Genomic DNA, 21735 nt, shown 5'->3' with positions numbered 1-21735 from the left:
CATAGCAGTTTCGTAGGCGTTGTTTTTGATGTAAGGATCGTCTGATGGGATCTCGACCTTAGACAGGATGATCTTTTCGTGCTCTGCCTCAAACTTTTCCCAGTTGGTCTTGAGCATCAACAGCTTTGCTTTGGCCACGTGAATGTTGAAAGATTGGTGAGTTTCGGCCTGAACTTCCTTCTGCAGAGACATGATGAACGCGTATTTTGACTGCTGCAGCGTCAATCTAGCCTGAAGTGCTGACATCTTTGAGGATTTGAGTGACAAGACTTCCCGTAGCACTTAGTGCTCCGCAATGCGCAAAGTAGTGAATCTCAAACAATGTTGTGCACTCTCAGAGATAAGTCTGGAGATGTCACTTAGTACTACCCAAGCCGAGAGAAGATCCGGCTCGAGGGACCATTTAAATGTTCGGTTATAATACCGGCACCTTCTCTGAAACTTAGGTAGGTTTCTTACAACTGCAATTATTTGGTGGTCTTGAAAAAGACCGATTGGTTTTGGACTACGTAGTAGTCCTGAGATGACTTGTTAGTCACACGCTCTTAAATAAGAGCCTTGAGTAGTCTTGAGAAGACTTAGTTGGTTAGTTCTGAAAAGAACTGTTTAAGTTTTAGTTCTAAAAATAACTAATTTAACAATGCCAGTCAGCGTTTGGTGTAGTTGAGATGATCCGAGTTGGTCCGATTATTGAGTAGTGGATATACAAGCTTTGCTCGCTTGATATCCAAAGATACTGCACTGTATTGTAAGCCTTGCTCGCTTACTGTAGATTCTTGATTGGCTTCTTCTTCTTCTTCTTCTTGTTCTTCTTCTTCGCTCAGTGGATGGAAGTGGACTGTGAGGCAGCTCTCCTCGCTGCCTCTTTTAAACAGTCTTGTGATTTGGGAGGGGATTTGGTTAGGTTAATTCATTGGCTCGCTAGCTCCGATGGACTGCGTGGGGGTTTCGGGGGTAGCGGCCCAATAATGGCTCAGAATAATTTCCCACTATGAATGCGATTATTTTCTACTAGCTCTCTCGTTATGGTCCGTGCTTTTGTTAGTACCTGATAAAGTTCTTAGCTACGATTGGCTTTTTTGTCATAATCAGTACGATTGTTAGTACTTAATGAGAACCTTGACTATGGCTAGCTCCTTAGTCATGGTTGTTGCGATTGTTAATGATTCATGAAGATCTTAACCATGACTGGCTCTCTAGTCATGGTCCGCGCGATTGTCGGTACCATGACTAGCTCTCTAGTCATGGTCCGTGCGATCGTTGATGCCAATTGATGAATTTCAGGGTTTTTTCAACAAATTGGTTCCCTATTTAAAAATTTTTAAATGTTAGGAATTTTTGTATGACTTAAAAAGATTTTATTTTGAAAATACTAGAAATTGACATAGGGATCAGTTTGATCCCAGGAAAAAAAAATTATATTGTATTGTCGCAAACTCTCCACTAAGGAGAATTTCCGTAATTCTTCTATATGTAGTTGATTAGTTAGGAATTGGTTCAGGATCTATCTGTTTAAAATAAAAGACTCGGTGTTGGGGTGAATAATTGTGATTAATTTATTCCCCAAGAGGAGAAAACTCTAGCAATTGCTAGAGAAAAACTCCTCGAAGATGTTACAGTTGAGAGATATGTGAATGAATATGTGTGTTGATATGAATGTATATATGTTTGCACTGCTGTGCAATGAGGGGTGAGAATAGATCTCAGCCACCGTTAGGTTATTGTGGTTAACCGTCAACCGTTAATATCTCAGTAGAGATGTAAATGTAATTATGATCAGAAAGGATCGTGTGTTTGTAATCGGAAGAGAATTGACTGTGTGTTTAGAATGGTTTGAAAGAACCAGTAGGTTCAAGTATTGAATTTAATCGCTGGGATCGAGTTGTGTTATAAGTTTGATCGCTGGGATCGAATCCTTGATCGCTGGGATCAAGTGTGTTATAAATTTGATCGTTGGGATCGAATCCTTGATCAGTGGGATCAAGTTGTGTTATGAATTGATCGCTGGGATCGAATCCTTGATCGCTGGGATCAAGTTGTGTTATGAATTGATCGCTGGGATCGAATCCTTGATCGCTGGGATCAAGTTGTGTTATGAATTGATCGCTGGGATCGAATCCTTGTGTTATGACCCGAGAGGATCGAATTAATTTTGATTTAAATGATTTGAATATTTAGTTTAAATTAGTAGTTGAATATAGTTTTCTAACTTACGCGAGAATTTACTATTTAATTTAAATTACTTTCTGAATAACTCAACAAATTATTAAATATATGAATTTATTAATGTACTTGTTTCTTGTAAATTTGATTTGAATTTAACAATTAACACGATTAAATTTAATTAAATAAAGCACATCAATGAAGTTAAGTTAATAATTACGATTGACTAAATTCAATTAACACTTGCAAAATATAAATAATTAACAATGATTTTAATTATAATTGAATATTATGAAACTGAATTGAAGATTCTTGACAAACTTTTTAACAATGATAATTTATTGCGTCTAATTTATCACGCGATTGAAGACATGGCGTGATGCTAAATGGCCGCGATGCTAAACGCTAAGTACGACGTACTTTTTATTAGCGTCTTAAATATTTGACCACGAATTTATGTTACGTTTAAAATTGATGCACAAATGTCGAATCAAGGAATTTAATTAAGTATGAGAACTGATAATTAATTACGTTAGCAAATAATAAAACACAATGGAATAGTTTCTTTGTCAGAGAGAACGCAGGTATATTGCACTAGTCACTAGTCCCAGTACAACTGCCGCTCATGGCGTCCCCACCGGCCTCGTGCCCCGGGCTTGCCGGTCTTCTTCCCGCTAAGTCATGGGGCGCATGTGCAGCCGCCATTTGACATCGCGTTCATAAGAACGATAATGAAAATTGCCATGAGAATAACCCATGTTAAATATAAAGTATAGACATTTAAAGTTTGAGTATACTCATAAGAGCACTCTAGTCAATCTCTTTTGTTCCGACATCAAACATATATATAATTCTATAGAACCATATATAATCTATATATGATTTCATATAATTTATATATAACTATATGTCTTTACATATGTTTGTTTTTAAGATTATATGTAATTATATAAAGCTATATATAATTGCAAATAATTTATATATAACTGTACGTCACTACATACATTCGTTTTTAAGATTACCCGGGAAAAAATGATCAGACCTGATCAGACATGAACAGGCATGAGTCTTCAGCCCTGATCAGACATGAAAAATGACCATGCCTGATCAGGCATGAATTGACCTGATCAGGCCTGATCAGACATGGTCAGGTCTGAAAACCCATTACTATTTTTAATTAATTATTTTGCTTAATTTTATGGTTGTAGTACTTGATAGAGTCGTACGCAATTCTCTATAATAAAATAAAATAAAAAAAAAAATAATTACATATTATTGTAAGGATGTAACACCAGCGGTCAACCATCCAACTACCAACCATGCTCAATGCTGTTTAACTCTGGTGTTATCCGTTTGCCTTGAATTTCCCGCCTGCTGTGCTGCTATATTAGATGTAACAATTCTATGAAGTACATAGAGTATCGAATAAGTTTATGATAAATATAATGTTAAAATTGGTTTTATAATATATTTTGATAGTCCTAATTTATTTATGTAACCGAATCTCATTATAATATCACATTTATTTAAATAATATAATAAGTAATGATTTTCATATTAGGCAGGAGCAGAGCAGACCATAACATCCCATAGAAAATGTAATAAATTTTTTATTTCAAAATTATTTAAATAAACGTAATGTTAAAAATAATTTTGCACTTTTTGTGATGACCAAAAATTTTTTTTCGTCAAAGAAAAAATTTTTATCATATCTCTGACTACCCGGGAAAAAATGATCAGACCTGATCAGACATGAACAGGCATGAGTCTTCAGCCCTGATCAGACATGAAAAATGACCATGCCTGATCAGGCATGAATTGACCTGATCAGGCCTGATCAGACATGGTCAGGTCTGAAAACCCATTACTATTTTTAATTAATTATTTTGCTTAATTTTATGGTTGTAGTACTTGATAGAGTCGTACGCAATTCTCTATAATAAAATAAAATAAAAAAAAAAATAATTACATATTATTGTAAGGATGTAACACCAGCGGTCAACCATCCAACTACCAACCATGCTCAATGCTGTTTAACTCTGGTGTTATCCGTTTGCCTTGAATTTCCCGCCTGCTGTGCTGCTATATTAGATGTAACAATTCTATGAAGTACATAGAGTATCGAATAAGTTTATGATAAATATAATGTTAAAATTGGTTTTATAATATATTTTGATAGTCCTAATTTATTTATGTAACCGAATCTCATTATAATATCACATTTATTTAAATAATATAATAAGTAATGATTTTCATATTAGGCAGGAGCAGAGCAGACCATAACATCCCATAGAAAATGTAATAAATTTTTTATTTCAAAATTATTTAAATAAACGTAATGTTAAAAATAATTTTGCACTTTTTGTGATGACCAAAAATTTTTTTCGTCAAAGAAAAATTTTTATCATATCTCTGACTATAGTCAGAGAGGAACAGTCATAAACAGGCATGGTCAGACATGAATAGACATGAACAGGTATGAACAGGCCTGAGCGTATTTAACACTTCAGACATGAACAGGCATGGACAGGTCTGATCAGGCATGGAGAGGTCTGATCAGGCATGGACAGGCCTGAACGTATTTAACACTTTAGACATGAACAGACATGAGCAGGCATGGATAGGTCTGGTCAGGCATGGACAGGCCTGATCAGGCCTGAGCGTATTTAGTACTCCAGATATGAGCAGGCATGAACAGAACTGATCAGGCATGATCATGTATAACTTCAGGCCTGGTCATACATGAACAGGCATGATCAGGTCTAATTTCAGGCCTGATCATACATGAACAGGCATGGTCAGGTCTGATCATTTTTTCCCGGGTATAGTCAGAGAGGAACAGTCATAAACAGGCATGGTCAGACATGAATAGACATGAACAGGTATGAACAGGCCTGAGCGTATTTAACACTTCAGACATGAACAGGCATGGACAGGTCTGATCAGGCATGGAGAGGTCTGATCAGGCATGGACAGGCCTGAACGTATTTAACACTTTAGACATGAACAGACATGAGCAGGCATGGATAGGTCTGGTCAGGCATGGACAGGCCTGATCAGGCCTGAAAGTATTTAGTACTCCAGATATGAGCAGGCATGAACAGAACTGATCAGGCATGATCATGTATAACTTCAGGCCTGGTCATACATGAACAGGCATGATCAGGTCTAATTTCAGGCCTGATCATACATGAACAGGCATGGTCAGGTCTGATCATTTTTTCCCGGGTATATATAATTTTTATATAACTACATATGATCACATATCATTTATATATAACTATATGTCATTACATGTATTTGTTTTTAATATTTGATCGAGATAAATTTTAAATTATTTTAATTTTAAATTATTAAAATTTAACCAATTAAATAATTGTCTTCGAATAAATTAATTTATTAATAGTTAATAAATCTTTCTATCAGTGTATATTGATAATTAATAATTTACAAACGAAATAAAAAATTTTGTTCATTACGCATTAATCATGTATACGATTTGCATTACTTGTAGTTGTTAAAAACCCTGATATTCAAGTAATTCTCATCGGTAAACTGGTAAAGAATTAGTCTTTCAAGCATCAGGTCCCAGGTTCGATTCCCGAGCGTAACAGTTGTTTTTTATTTTATTTCACTCTGGCTTTAGTCTGGGTTCACTCTTGTTCCACTTTAATTTAATTCTGAGTTTACTTTGATTCCACTCTGGCTTTAGTCTGGGTTCACTCTGGTTTCATGCTGGAAAATAGGCACAAAACCACTCTGGAACCATCATGATTCCATAACGTTTCCAGAATTTTTTCAGACTGATTTCAGAATGATTTGAAAGTCGCAAGGGATAGATTAATAATAACATACGAACCTAAGTTTTCAATCCTAAGTTTCGCAAGAAATTAAAATTTTTGAGTGTCAAAATAAAAAAAAAAAAAAATTGCAAAATAAAAATTTTCAATTCTTAAATGAAGAATTCATAAATCAATCACATATATTCAATTAAAAAAAAAAATGTTTCATTATAATTATAATACTATTTTGATTTAATTGGGAAGATTTTATTTTCTAACTTAACAAAACAATTACAAAATTCAAATAAGCGCTTACCATTCCATCGAGTAACAAGTCCAAGTCATCAGCAATTATTAATACAATATTTTTTCCATCGACAAATATGGAAAGTTTTATTAATAAAATAAATAATAAATACATTGGCTCCATCATTATAAATTATCTAACCTGTTAAATCAGATTTAAGTCATAAACATGAAATAGATTCACAAAAATATATCACAAAAAACTGTTATTCTTTGAATTCATAATCGATTTCTTGAAATTAAAAAAAAAAATGATAAAGGCCTTCTGTTTTTCTGATTTATAAAATTAACTAAGATTTCGTAAAATTTGATACAATTTCATAAATTTCTTATCTAGGAATGAGAGATTTACCACTGTAAAATTTCATACTATATAGTGTCACGATGAAAAAAGTTTTTGTCTAATTATGCACAGTCGTCGTCATTGATTTGTAACGGTTGGCAATGATTCGAGTAATATAAAGAGAAAATCTTTCATTAAAAATTTCAGTTAATAATATTTTCAGAAAATTAAAGAAATAAACGAAACTTTGAAAAGAATTCACATAAAATAAACAATTGTAAATTCAGACAAATATAATTATAGAAATTTATCCAAAAAAAAAGTACTATCCATAGAAATAATTAAAGATTGTAACAGCGAAATTCGAACCTCCCGCAGTCTTTATCGACCACATAATTAACGCCATGGTAGGTAAGGATTTTCCCTTACCTTTCGATTTTTGACAAGTAATTATTCGACTCGTCACCGGGCGAGGAAGAGGAATTTGTTGATTAGTGATTAAGAGAATTTTAGTATTTTGTATAATTGTGAATTGAGTCAGCGTCCGGTGGATGATTTTTACATGGAATTGAGTGAGTGCGTGTGAGTACAGTCCTGTCTAGGTATTCATAGTATCCTCCTCTGTTTCCTAGGCAGTCACTTAGAAACCGTTATATAGACGTCCGAGTCGGGGGCGCAGTCGGAAATAAAGTTTTAATTGTAGAGAAGGCATTGTATGGTAGTCCGTCAGATTGACGAGGTAAATTTATGATATTGTATGGTAACTTGAGGGTCCATCAGGTGATCAGGTTAACGAGGTTTTGAAGAATTAAGTATATTGTAGGATAATTATTTATAGGATTTTTTTAGCAAAATTAGGTGAGAGGTTCTCACAGTTAAGTACTAAGTTGATTTTTAAAAGTAATTGTTAGTAATACATTCGACAATTGCTAATTTTATTATTGAAATTGAATAAATAATTTCATTGTTATAAATAATTTTCTCAGGGTTATTTACAGCCATCTCGAACTTCTCACGACCTTGTCTTTCCCCTTTCATGCTTCCCCGGTTTCTGAGACACTGTGTCTAAAATTCCAGTAGCGCCCTTTTCAAAGAGGAAACGGATGACCAATTGAATGAAGGTTGAATACCCTGGTTACAAGATAAAAAATTCTTAAATGATCGGAAAATTACCACAGAAATAATTTGAATATTCAAAAATACACACACAAAATATTTAAAATAAATTTGGTGTTTTAATAAGAAGATAATAAATGAAACGTTAGTCTCTTGATACTCACAGTTTTAAAAATAAACAATATCAAATAACTATAGCTAAATATAGAGACATTTACTAAATTATTAGATCATATTATAATAGAAAATTAAAATTGAAAAGGCGTATAATTATAGAATAGTCGACTAAAGCAATTGAAGATTTTTAAAAATGGAAATATAAACAGACGACACAAAAGAAATTAAAAAATAATAACAAACCTAAATTCAGACAATTCAAATAAAAGACATCAACGTTATTTGATATATACACTAATGAACAACTCGGAGTATAGAAAAGTTTTACAAATGAACATCTCTGACTATGGACAAGAAAATTCGGAAATCTCTCAGTTTGGAATTCTTTCACTAAAGAATGAAAAAAAAAAAAAAAAAATCTTCCCGATGTTTTAAAATCTTTGCTTTTCTTAGCCGAAAGTTAAAAAAATACAATATTTATCATTTAAAAAATTCAAAAATAAGTAATAGTTAATAAAACTAAAATTAAATATTTATGAATTAAGAAATTAATAATTTATCAATTAATTTCATTTTTTTTTCTATTTTTTGGACATTATCTTAAAGTCATCCTTAACGCATTAAATAATTCGTTTTTTGTCCTTTTTAACTCCCCGCTGAGAAAATTGAAAATTTTCAAAAATCGGAAAGTTATTGGTTTTACCCCTTTTATCGAAAATCAGCTAAACCGATCGGAACCTATTAAGCGACGTTCTAAAAAGTTCCCTCAAACTTAGATTTTCAGTGAATTTGAATCGATCGATTTTGAGAAATTTTGAGAAATCTAAAAAAAAAATTTTTTTTGAAAGTGGTTTTTTTAGAATAACTTTTGAACGGCTTAATCGATTCATTTCAGAAAATAATTCTCCTTTAAGCTTAAAAAACCACGTCGATCGCGGCTGGTCCGGTCAAAATCGATTGATTCGTTCCGGAGATATCGTGAACAAAAGAAAACCAAAAAAATTGTTTTGTTGGAGTTAATCCGAAATTTCTAGTTTAATCAATTCAAACTCAAAGATTTGTTATGAGACTGAGAAAACAGCGTTGAATGCCGCCAACCGTATAAAAATCAGTTGATACATTCAAAAGTTATTGCAGTTTGAAAATTCAAAAAATAGTCTTCTATGAAACTTCTGTCAGACTTTTGAGCTCGAAGAGCTCAAAAACATAGAAAAGCTATCTCTTTAAGCTCGAAAAGCTCAAAATATCACATACATTGTATTTTTGAGCTCGAAGAGCTTAAAAACGTCAGTACCCGGGTAAAAAACTTTATATATAACTATATATCATTATATATAATGACTTTCGGGGTTTCGTATAATTATATATAATGACTTTTGTGATTTCGTAGAGTTTAGTTTCGTTAAGTTATATATCATTTTGAAAAGTTTTATTTTACATAATTTTACATAAAAATGTACAGCAATTTTATTTTAAATTAAAATAATTACATAATTACCAAACTCTGTTTGATTTATCTGGCCTTTTACATATATAGTCTCCCGGGTAAATAAAATTATATATAATTCTATAGAACCATATATAATCTATATATGACTTCATATAATTTATATATAACTATATGTCATTACATACAATCGTGGTCATTAATTTAAGTATGTTTTTAAGTTTACTGGAAAATAGCCATTTTTGAACTCGAACGTTCATAAACTATAAATTTGAAAATTAGTTGATAATGTCATTTATAAAATTAGTCGCAAATAAAAAATGATATTAATGAAATTAGCGAAATAGAAATTTCACCAAATCAAAATTCAGTCATTTATAAAATAGCGAAAAACAAAAATCTTCGGCTACGTGAATTTAGCAAATTCTTACTGCAGAAACTTATAAAATTAGCCGATTGTAAACTTTACGCATTGTAAAATTAGCCGTTTTTAAACTTCTTATAACTTTTGAATGAGTCAGTCGAATCTGCCCTAATTTTCAGAGAAACCAAATTTATGAAAGTCCTTTCAGATGCCTGAAAGCGTTTTTTGATCCGTCGATCCGTTAAAGAATTACAAGAGATTTAGAAACAGCTAATTTTACATTTCACAAAGTTTATAATCGGCTAATTTGACAAATTTCTGTAGTAAAAATTGACTAAATTCACGTACCTACAGATTTTTGTTTTTCGCTATTTTTTAAATGACTAAATTTGTAATTGGTGAAATTTAAATTTCGCTAATTTCATTAATATCATTTTTTATTCGCGACAAATTTTACAAATGACATTATCAACTGAGTTCCAAATTTAGAGTTAAAATAAACATCCTATTTTACAAACGACTATTTTCCAGTAATATTAAAAACATGTCATTACATGTGTTCGTTTTTAATATTTGCTCGAGCATAAATATTCAAGTTCTCATCAAGAAAACCTTCGAGTATAATCAAAAAGCGATCATTTTCGTGGGCTTCATAATTGATTGGATTTCCCAACCACAAATAAATTTGTAACTCTCGAGTTTGTTCATTTTGATTAGTTTCTCCTACTTTACATTTAAGCATTTGTACACCTTGAATAATTTTTAAGTTATTAACTTCAAAACTTTCATGTATATTAATTTAGAGGATTTATTAAAATTTAACCAATTAAATAATTGTCTTCGAATAAATTAATTTATTAATAGTCAATGAAGCGTTTTATCAGTGTATATTGATAATCAATAATTTAAAAACGAAATAAAAAATTTTGTTTATTACCCATCGATCATGCATATGATTTGCATTACTTGTAGTTGTTAACAACTCTGTTTTTCAAGTAAGTCTCATAGGTAAACGGGTAAAGTAATAGTCTCTCAAGCGTCAGGTTCCAGGTTCGGTTCCCGCGCGTGACGGTTTTTGTTTCTATGGAAATAATTCTATATAATTATATATAGTTGTATATAATTATATATAGTTATATATAATTATACATGGCCATTTTTCATATATAATTATATATGGTATTATATATAATTATGTCTAATTATATATAACTTTTTTTACCCGGGTAGTGCAATTTTAAGTACCTAGGTATGGAATTAGCGGGAAGTTGCAGGAGTGGCCTTCAGGCCCTGGTGGAAATAAGATTCTGTCAGTATTCTGAATCATTATTGTGGAAGTCTGAATCAGAATGCTACCAATCTGAATCTCTCTAAAAATGTTATAATAGGAGTCGATAAGTTAGATAAAAGCAAATAACATTATTTTAGGTTATTATTTGAAAAAAATTTCGGATTCTGCAAAAATTGTCTATTAGAAACTAAAAATACTCAAAGACTAATTGTAAATTCGTGGACTAAAATATGTTTAGTATCAATTAATTCTAGCAGATGGTGTATGGTTAGAAAATTCTTTCCTACCTAGAAAGTTAATTTATTTATGTGATAGTCTTAATTAAATACCGATTTGATTCATTCTTTGGGTAATATCTTTTTCCAACAACAAGTGCTCTATATTTGCTGTTGATGTTTTGACTTGCTCAACTATAAGTGGATTGATGCGCATTGAAGTAAATTGTAATAAATATATTATTTGAAAAAAACTTTTTACAAAACATGCATCAATTCTTTTTTATAGTTTAATTTGAAATTTTCTCCAATTCTGATAAGTAAATTTTTTGAAAAGAAATATTCTCTTCTTTTTACTGCTAAACTGAATAAGTATTTTCAACTCTTAATGACCTTATGAGAAAATGTAGATTAGCTAGAAAATGATTTGTTGATAACAACGATAAATTAGTATCACCATCTCAAGAATTAAAAGTTATTAATATTACTTCATAATATCTCTGAAAAAATCTGATTCATTCACATTTGAAATTTTGTCAACAGCTTTGAATAAGATTCAGTCTTTTTGCAGAGTCCGAAATTTCTATCAAATAATAACCTAAAACAATATTATCTGCTTTTATCTAACTTGTCGATTCCTATTATAACATTTCCAGAGAGATTCGACTGGTGGTATTGTGATTCAGAGTTCCATTCTAATGATTCAGACTACTAACAGAATCTTATTTCCATCAAGGAGGTCAACCGTTTTCCTAATTTTTTAATAACGATAAGTAAGTAGTATAATTTTGATCACTTGATTTGTACTAATTATCGGAAGGAATTGCCTCATTGACTTCTTTTAATGATCCTGTGTCACTGGAAGTAAAATAAAAATAGTTGAAGCAACAAAAACGAAGGAAAGTCAAACCCTGATTCAGAAAGATGATTTGAAATGATTACCTCCATGTTCATTGTATATTTATATAGTGTTAAAATCCGATGCTTTTAAATCATTTCAAATTAGATTTCTTAATCAGGGAACTAACAAAAAACGTATTGACGTTGATCGAACAATTTAGCTTTATTGTTTATCGAAAATATTGGTGATTCTATAACGAAAAGTCTATGACTTTATTTAAACAGTCCGAACTTTCGAGGGATTTCCTTCACTATCTCCTTCACAGTGGTCGAGTGATCAAAATTAAGGCAATTTTGTCCGATAAATACTACAAATCGAATGATCAAAATTATACAACTTGCTTATCGTTATTAAAAAATATAAAGGTAGTGAACGATATTGCTAAAAGAGTAATTGCTTTATTTAGAGAATTAATTCAGTTTGGTACTAAAGACGAAGAACAAAAACAGTATTTGTGAAAAATTTTACATATCATCGCAAATTATATCCTTCGGGCAATAAATAATATTATATAAATATAATTTATTAGCAGTGAACAAAAAAATTTAATAATCGTAATTTATTTCTGTTTTATTGTAAGCTTTCTCTTTTATTATTTCGAAATAATGATAAATTCCAAATTTTTTGATGAATAATAGAGTATATTGAGTTAAATCATTGATAAGTTAAAACAATAAATTTTGTTCTGTTATTAATTTATTAATTATTTTTTTCTCTCCTAATCGGCCCTCTGTTACTTCGTTTCTGTTGAGTATAGAAAAAAAATGGACATGAACAATTTTGTAGAGAATTGAATCTCCTATAAAAAAGTAAGGAACAAAATTTAAAAAAAAATTATTCGTGTAGTTATTTTAAAAATAAAAAAAAAAAATTTTACAATGCTATTTCAATGGGTAAAGAGACTCCCCCATGCGCCAGCTCAATTTTTGAAATATTGAGCTCAAACTTTAGGAGAATTTTTTTTTATAACAAAGAAACTTTTAAAATATGTTTAATCGAAAATAAGAAACAAAAAGTTATTTTGACTCAGTCTATTATATTTATTTATATGTTATTATGTATAAATATATATAATTATATATAATTAGACCTAGCCAATTTTTTGACCCAATCATATATAGATCATTATGCATGATTTTATGTGATTAGACAAAAACTTTTTTATCGGGAGATCTTGTAACAAAAACTAATAGCGACTACATACTCTCTAAACAATATCTATGAAAAAAACAATGCAAGGTATACTAATCTAAGCTCATTCCAGCTAGGAACTTAGTAAACTTGAATGAGGCCAAATGTAAAACGATGTAAGAAAAATAGTAGAGTATAAAAATCTACATTACTTGAAAAGATACGAATATTTTTATACGTGTTAGATTTGTAAATGCGTCCAAGTTTGTGATAGTGTGTGTATGTTTGTAAGCTGTCTTAGGACAGAAGCAAAAAATGTGAACAACGGAGTATTGGCTAGTTTTGTGAGCTGGAAAAACTTCTTTTCTCCTCGAAAGCTCAAACCACTGTATAGAAATAGTTCTAATTATTAAAAAATTAAATCATTTCAAATTTTATTTTATTAAACTAAGTTTCATTCTCTTCATTGACACAGAGTGTTTTTAGGTTGTTTGAACACTAATGCACTTTTTAAGATCAAAAGCTATAATTTTTTTATATGTTATGAATTGTTATCTCATACGTCTAAAATAATTTTTTGGATTGAATCTGACGTAGGGTTATCGTTTAATAAATTATTAAAAAATTGAAATTTAACATGTAGCCTATAGAGACTATTAGCGCATTGCACATATATCGATTTATGTGACTATATACCTCATAGGAAGATTAAAAAACAAAAAACTTCTATTATAGTCAATCAACTTCCGTAGAATACGTTAAAAATAAAATGAAAATTTTCTGACGAAGGCTTCCAAAGATATTTTAATGTAAATGATGAGAAATTCGCGAAAGTATCAGTCTGACATACTTAAAAATAAGTAAATCAGGTGATTCAGCGCAGATGCGGCAACGATGCACAGAATAGAACGCGCTAATTTTGAATTTTAATAATTCCGGTGTATTTTTATGGGTTACGTTTTCAACTCAACACTACACAGCGAGATAAATATAAACAGCTGTTAAGCGCAATATTGCCAAGTCCTAGTTTTGTGAAAAAATACTTTAGTCAAACGTTAACTATTTATTGTTTTTGTTAATTAAATTATTTAATTAATCTAATTAATAATAATGTTAAGTAACGATTAAATTATAGTAATGAATTTTCGTATTAAAATTTTTTAATTTTAATAAAAAAAAAGTTTGGAAAGTCCAATTGTGCATGCCTTAAGCGCTCGTATTATTTGTAAATTTTTTAAAGTAGATAAAATATTAATTACAGAAACAAAAAAAATTGATTAAAAGTAAAAGTAAAATTCAACTCAAATTTATTCGAATTTTTTCGCGTGAATCAGAGAAAAAAAAATTCGAGACAACATTACCGACATTCAGTATTATGTTGTAGTACCCTGATAGACAGAGTTTAAGGTAAAAGACCCAGTTATTGACACTGGCCTAATTGTTTGACACTTGCAATTTTATTCGAATTAAAAAAATAAAATGTTGTCAAAAAACCATTATCTTAAAATTTATAATTCAAAAATTATATTTATTAATTTCTTAGAGAGAATTTTATTTTTTTTTTTAATTAAAATAAAATTGCAAATGTCAATAACTCGGCCAGTGTCAATAACTGAGTTTTTACCTTAATTATTTTTTTTTTCATCAAAGATTTACAAATTAGAAAAAATAAAAAGCATTTAATTAAATTTTAATTTCAAAACTCCAGCGCCACTCACAGTAAATACAGTGCATATGACTCGATTACAGGGCTCACTGAATTTGGCCCCACTTTTTTCGATTTTCGGATTTTTTTTATTTTTAATTGTTTGTTCGTCGTTTGTTCGTTAATGTTCGAGTGTAAAAATTGTTTGTTCGTCTTTTATTTATTTATAAATAATTAAACAAATGGTCACCCTTAAGTTGGCCCCCCTTACTAGATATCTTTATTTTTATCTCTCAGATTAATTAATTTTGATCAATTATCGTTTGTTCGACGACTATTGGTGATTGTTCGATCATAAAAACAATTAAATTCCCAATTATTAATTATTTTATATCTAATAAGCAGACCATCACCTCACGCCTACATTGCGCATGCGCCAGCAGTTTAATGGCGACTGAGCGACGCATAGTGCATATCATGTAAAAAAATGACATTATAAATAATGCTCCATTTCGAATATCATCAAATTATACGATTTGAATGAAGTATTTATTCAACAGTATGAGTACCTCGATTAACTATAAAGGTATTTAATTCTAATTAGAAAATATTGTAAGTAGTTCCGATAGTGGTAAATTTTATAGAGTTAACATGTGTATATGTGTAAATTTAGACAAAACCGTAAAAGTAGCAGTGATATCTCACACTCCAACGATAGAAAATGTGACTGTAATTCTCACGAAAATCAGAGGCATTTTCAAGGTTCCCAAGGACGTCGAGGTGGGTGTGGAGGTAGCTGTAGCAACTGGATTCAACATTATTTTCCATGGTTGTGGACGATGAAAACGTTATTCTGACTCTAAAAATCAACAGGGTAATGCTGTTAGTGAACCCAAGAATAATATAAAATTCAATAATGATTACAATATTAGGTAAATTAATACTGAAATAATTCAAAAAATTTAGTTAAGCATTCTAATTATATTACTATTTCGTCGGTGATGATTATTTTTACTATTTTTTATTCATAGATTTTTTATACTATATAAACTGATTTATCAGTTTAGATTACGATTGTCCAAAATAAAAGTTGATGTTGATACCAAGAACGAGAAAAAATATGACAGTACAGATGAAACTGAAGTTGGTGAAAGAGAACCTGCAGAGGAAACTGATGTTAATCACTACGGCAAAGTCAAATCGTTATTTGATGATATTAACTGTGATGGCGACGAGGAGAGTGAAAAGTTAGTATTGATTTCAAGTGTATTTTCTTTTTTTTTAAATTGAGAAATTAACCTCAAGTTTTTAACGTTAATATTTTATTATTTTCATTATATAAAAAAGAGACCGTTGTACAAAAATAGCGATCAATCTTAAATTGATAAAAAGTTATTTTATTTGGAAAAAGTAATTAATAATTTTTCTTGTAACAAGTCTATCAAAAATTCGAAAACTTTGTAACAATGAAAATCAAAATTAACTTCTTCACAAAAATTTTTATTTCCCGATAGAAAATCTCAGCATTCGAATTGACGAACCGAGCGTAAGTTGAAATGAAAAACGAAGTATCCTGTTGGCTGGGTTCTAGATGACTGCATTTTTCATGGACGTGGACGATAAGAGCATGGTGGTACTTATCCTCCAAATCAAAAGGGTAACGCTGGCAATAAACCTTTAAGTATTCTAAAATTTAAAGAGATTTTGAGGAACTTAATTTCAACTTCGATAACTCAGGTAAATTTTCATTAGCACTACTACTTATTACACTAAAAAAAAGGTTTGCTTGAACTACGAAAATTTTTCGAAAAAATCATGTATTTTGGTACTAAAAGACAATTCCTTAAGACAAGGATATTTCATTCCAGCCAAGATAAAATTCATTTTCCTAATTATTATCTTGAGTCGAGAAAATTTGTTCTTCAATAATAAAATTTTGTATTCTATATACTTATCATAAATTGCCCTTATAGATAACGTAAAATTTGTGCTGGATTCCTTTTAATGATTGAGTTGAATGATAAATATGAATATCATGCTATATTAATTAGATATATTTATTAAAACTACTTTTTAATCAATGGCGTTTAATTTATATCATAATCGTTCACTTCTTCATTATTCTTTAGTTTTTTTAATAAGAATTAGAAGATGTGATGATCCATGTTAAAATTAACAAAAAAAAATTGATGCTGACATTGAGAATGAAAAAAAAAAAAAAAAAGAATTACAACCGCCCTTTAATTATTGACGTTTGGCTTATGCACATAGCGCACATATTTTTTTAATAAATTTCATTTTAAATGTTAATGATTTTTTATTTAGATCACGACTGGCTGAATAAAATAGATGCTAGTATGGAAAATGAGGATAAAATTGACATTGCATTTAAGACTGAAGCTAGTGAACGAGGACCTGGTGAGGAAGCTGATACTCTCCATGATAAAGCTAAATCGTTTCTTATCAATATGTAGCCATCAACATGAGTATCGGGTCAGTATTTTTTCATACTATATTTATTTATTTATTTATTTATTTTTACACATTCATAATCATTTGGTAGTTTAAATGTATTTAACTATACCTATTCAGTAATTAAATTAAAGCTTATCTGTTCTTAGTGTAAAAATTAATTATTGTACAATTCTTGTTTATTTATTTAATTATTATTGCTAAAAAATTTTAATTATCGATGAAGTGGAATTATCACATGCCGGTATAGTAAAATTTGATTTTATCGTGGAAAAATTTGACAAATTTGTTATTTTATAACTAAAAATAACAAATAACAAATGAATTAAAAGTGTGATGAGTTACAGCTTTAAAAAAAAAAATTTTTTCGAAAATTCACCTTTAATTGATCGTCAGTTATTATTATACATATATTATTATACTTGTAGTGCTGACAGCTTTAACAAATGACAACTACGTCCGTGATATTATTGTATAGATATATTGTTGCTTCCATTGTTGTAAGAAAATTTACCAACTAAGTTAGGTGTAAAAGGTTAATATTAAAAATTTTTTTATCTGATTATTTAATTAATTTTTTGTTTTTTTTTTTTTTTTTCTTACAGGCAGCTTTCGAGTAACTTATTATGCCACCTGTAGCAGCTGTGCCGGTCGATTTAGCTGTGAAAGTATTAAAAAATACATAGCTCATTTCGCCAATGATGAATTTCCATTATGGAAGTCAGAAATCTGGAAAAAAATTGCAAACGATCCTGAGCTAGAGGGTAAATGGTCTATTGATAGCGTGAGAACGAATGTTAGAGAAGATAGAAGAGGAATTTTGAGTGAAGCCAGAAGACAGTGTGGTATCACTGTAAATATTATATCTAATAAAAAATCAAACGTAAATGAAAATTGTGACATCTCAGAAGAATCAGATGAAGATTGTGACGAGGATGATTTTAATGAAGAATCAGATTCTGAGAATGATGATATTTATAAGCATGAATATTTTACAGTAGAAATTTCCCGGGATCTGTGGAATGAAATACACAACCTTAAGCCTCTGGTTTACAAAGGTCGCAAATATATTGGGTTTAAACCCAAGGTGTGGACTAATGCAGTATCTAATGCTTTTTGGAAGCAGCACCATTTAAAGTGTGCTTTCGTGTTTAAAAGAGGCAGAATTACTGAAAATGGAAGAAATTATGCGACTATAACCGGACGATGTAGAGCTAAAAATTGTCACAATCCAGTGAAAGGAATAATTAAAGACTGTCCTGGAGAGGTCGGGCCCGTATATATTAAAATGTTTTGTCGTGATACTCGTTTCGTAAAACACGAAGATGTCAAAAGACCACTAACGGAACAGAACGTGTGAAAGTACAAGTAGAACTTTTGAAAACTCGTGCTTCTGCTTGGAGGAAGGATAAAGCCAAAGATTATATAGATCCGGGAGATACTGGTTCGCCGTTTGTGTATGATTCGAATACTCTGCATCAAGCGAAGAAAGAAGCTAGCAACAAGAAACTTGGTATTAAAACTGATGACACGCGAGATATGATTTTAGCGAATAGAAACATGAATGTTGATCCGTCTTATGTTAATTCTATTTTGGCGATTGGTGATACACCATTTTATGTATTTTATGCAACTCCAACGCAGTTTCAAGCATACAGTGAATATCAACGCACACATCGGCAATATTCGTGTGTATGTATAGATGCAACCGGTGGTGTTGCAAAAAAACTCATCGATTCAAGAGGCGACAAGACAGGTTATATTTTTTTGTACGAAATTGTGATAAATTTTAATGGAACTTCAGTAGCCGTGTATCAAATGTTGTCGGAGGTACATGACACCTCTTTCATCGCTTTTTGGCTCTCGCGATGGGTACAGAAAGTTAAATTACCCAGCCAAGCAGTTTCTGATGGCTCAAAAGCCCTCTTAAATGCGATGTCGATTGCTTTTAATAATAAAACATTAAAAGAATATATCAATTTTTGTTTTGAAACACTAATTACTGGAACTAATAAACGCCCCAATACGTTTATTAGATTAGATACTGCACATTTCATCCATTCCGTGTCTAAGTGGAAGTATTTTGAATCAGCATTAAGTAAAAAGACTTTTTTTATCCGTTGCATAGCGCTAATTGTTGACTGTCGAGATTTAAAACAACTGGAAGAAATTTTTATTTTAATGTTAATTGTTGCGAACACAGAGTTTGAAGATTCAATAATTGCTGTTGATAATAACTGTATGACCCCTTTAGACGCCAGAAAACGCTTGGAGGGATTTATTTCTGATAAAAACATTAAAGTCGCAGACAGTGATTTAGATGAACCTGATTCGGACGACAAAATTCTTCTGGATAAGCTTTCTAATTTTGATACAGATCACCTCGGTTGGTCTGTCCATTTTAACGTGGGTTGATAATTTAAGTCGAAAAGCTAATACAATTATTTTTACTGGGTCGAATCTAAATAGCTTTCGTGTACGTGGTTTATATGACAGACTACTAGAAAAAATTAAAGAGTTTCCAATTTTTACAAATATTTGCACCCCAGAGACGATGTCTAGAGGAACATCTTGTTTCGTAGAAGGTGACTTTAAAGATTTAAAATTGGATTTAGAGCAACAAGTTAAATTACCTACTACGATTCTTAAATTTTTAAAGCTTCACATATCACAATTATTAGGTGGTATTTGTATATTTCGAGCTAAAGTCAATAAGTTAATTGTCGATAATCAATTTAAGGATGACATGAATGAATGTGAACACGGAAAATGGTTTGAAAACTGGAAAGGGCAAGGAAAGGAAAAAACTGCTAGAAATGCATGGACAGCTTATGAAAATCCAACAAAAGAAGAAAATGATGAAAAAAATGATAACGATGTTATATTTGTTAATAGTGAAAGCACAAATAACGATTCCTCAATTTTCCATGATCATGATTATTCGATTAAATCGGAGAACTTGGAAAACGTTTCATCATCGACACAAATCACAGAAATTAGTCCAAATGAAAACAATCATAATGATAACAAGAAAAACGTAAATATTACAACTGACTTACCTTCTATTGAAGTAAATAATGATTGTTTACTTAAAGCTGTAGAAGAGATAAATAAGAATAAGATGGACAATAAAAAAGAAACCAAATATTTTCAGAATTATCCTGAAATAAAATTCCAAAACAATTTAATTAATGAAAAAGTTAAAAAAATTTTTGTTTTAAATAATGGCAATTCATCTGGTTCGGTTTTTTTCAGTAAACAAAATTGGATAGTATACAATACGTGTTCTTTTGACACGATTGTTCAAGTATTATTTCATAGTGCACTAGAACATCCAAACTTTCATGAATTTCACACACAATCTAATATTCCAGTTTTTAAATTTTTATCAGATTTTATGAACAGTGGGCCATCTAAAAAAATTTATGAAAAGAGACTATCACTACTGCATCCATTATACATTGGAACAATTGATGGGAAATTGCAGAAGATATCTGACAAAGGTTCGAAAAGCTCTGTGCTATGTCAGACTATTAATTGTCAAGACAATATTATAAATTTGTGGAAGACATTGTTGCAAGAGGTACCTGGAGTACTTGAACAGATGACGTGTTCGAATCCAGGTTGTGGTTACTCTTACACAAAAATTTTACCAGTTCTATTCGTTAACCATAGTGTAATAATCAAAAAGGATTCTCTTCATTGGAAAAAGCTCTAGATTTTCATCCAAAAATTTTTAATGTTTCGTGTTCATTGTGTAAATCTGTGAAACAAACGCGTCATTATACTCCTAAAGAGTGCATTTTTATTGAATTAGATATTCGTGGAAATAGCAAGGAATCATCTGGACGTACCTGTACATTAAGCGAACTTCCAGCTAAAATTACTTTGAAAGCTCACAATAAGGATGCAATTTATATTGACTTATGTTACCGGTTAATTAACCTTATTTTATATTATTTTTACATGTATGTATTTAGAACTAAAAATTATTATTCTATGTAAATTTTCAGATTGTCTGGAGTAGCAGCTTATGATGTCGGTCATTATTTTGCATACTGTAGGAAAATATCAGGTAGTTGGAAAAAATTCAATGACCTCAAAGTGAAACCTGAGTATGTGTCACCTAGCACTCGATTGCAGCCTCACGGAGTTTTTATGTTTTAGAACCACAATGAGTCATTCAATTAAGATTTTTAACGAGTAAAAGAATGTTATGTTCTTGTAATTTTATTTTTATACTTAAGAAAAAATGACCAATGATAAATAGTAATAATGATAAGCAACTATAGTTAACATTAAAATATAGTATTTTTTTAGATTAAATATGCAATAATAAGTTTCGATCTTTAATTTTAAAAATTTTAAGCTAATTTTTTTTTAAATATAACCTTCAAAATATTTGAATTTATAATTGTGTGACTTATCTTTATCATTTTCACATTGTTATTCAAGTAATATAGATTCTTTATTAATTAATTCAATCTGCTTAATTTTTATTA

At 30.3% G+C, this 21735-nt stretch overlaps 1 protein-coding gene across 6 annotated transcripts in view; it reads right to left on the bottom strand.

The window, feature by feature from the left end:
* Positions 1-14074, bottom strand: part of LOC141537067 (N-acetylglucosamine-6-sulfatase) — a 165601-nt gene extending 151527 nt beyond the window's left edge. For 3 of the 6 annotated variants that reach the window (XM_074257892.1, XM_074257894.1, XM_074257896.1), the window contains exons 1-2: positions 13813-14074; positions 6262-7665 (exon numbers count right to left, since the gene is read on the bottom strand). In XM_074257892.1, coding sequence (XP_074113993.1) covers positions 6262-6378 — 117 coding nt within the window. In that variant the 5' untranslated portion in view covers positions 6379-7665; positions 13813-14074. Of the gene's footprint in view, positions 1-6261; positions 7666-13328 lie in introns of all 6 variants that reach the window. The other 3 variants (XM_074257897.1, XM_074257898.1, XM_074257893.1) reach the window with 2 other exon arrangements.
* Positions 14075-21735: the final 7661 nt, after the last annotated feature.

Source organism: Cotesia typhae, unplaced genomic scaffold (genome assembly GCF_013202065.1).
Source record: "Cotesia typhae breed Kobodo isofemale line unplaced genomic scaffold, CoteBio_Ctyphae scaffold_58, whole genome shotgun sequence".
Lineage (NCBI taxonomy): Eukaryota > Metazoa > Arthropoda > Insecta > Hymenoptera > Braconidae > Cotesia > Cotesia typhae.
Note: the sequence above shows the minus strand (reverse complement) of the source record. Positions and strands in the feature narration are given on the sequence as shown.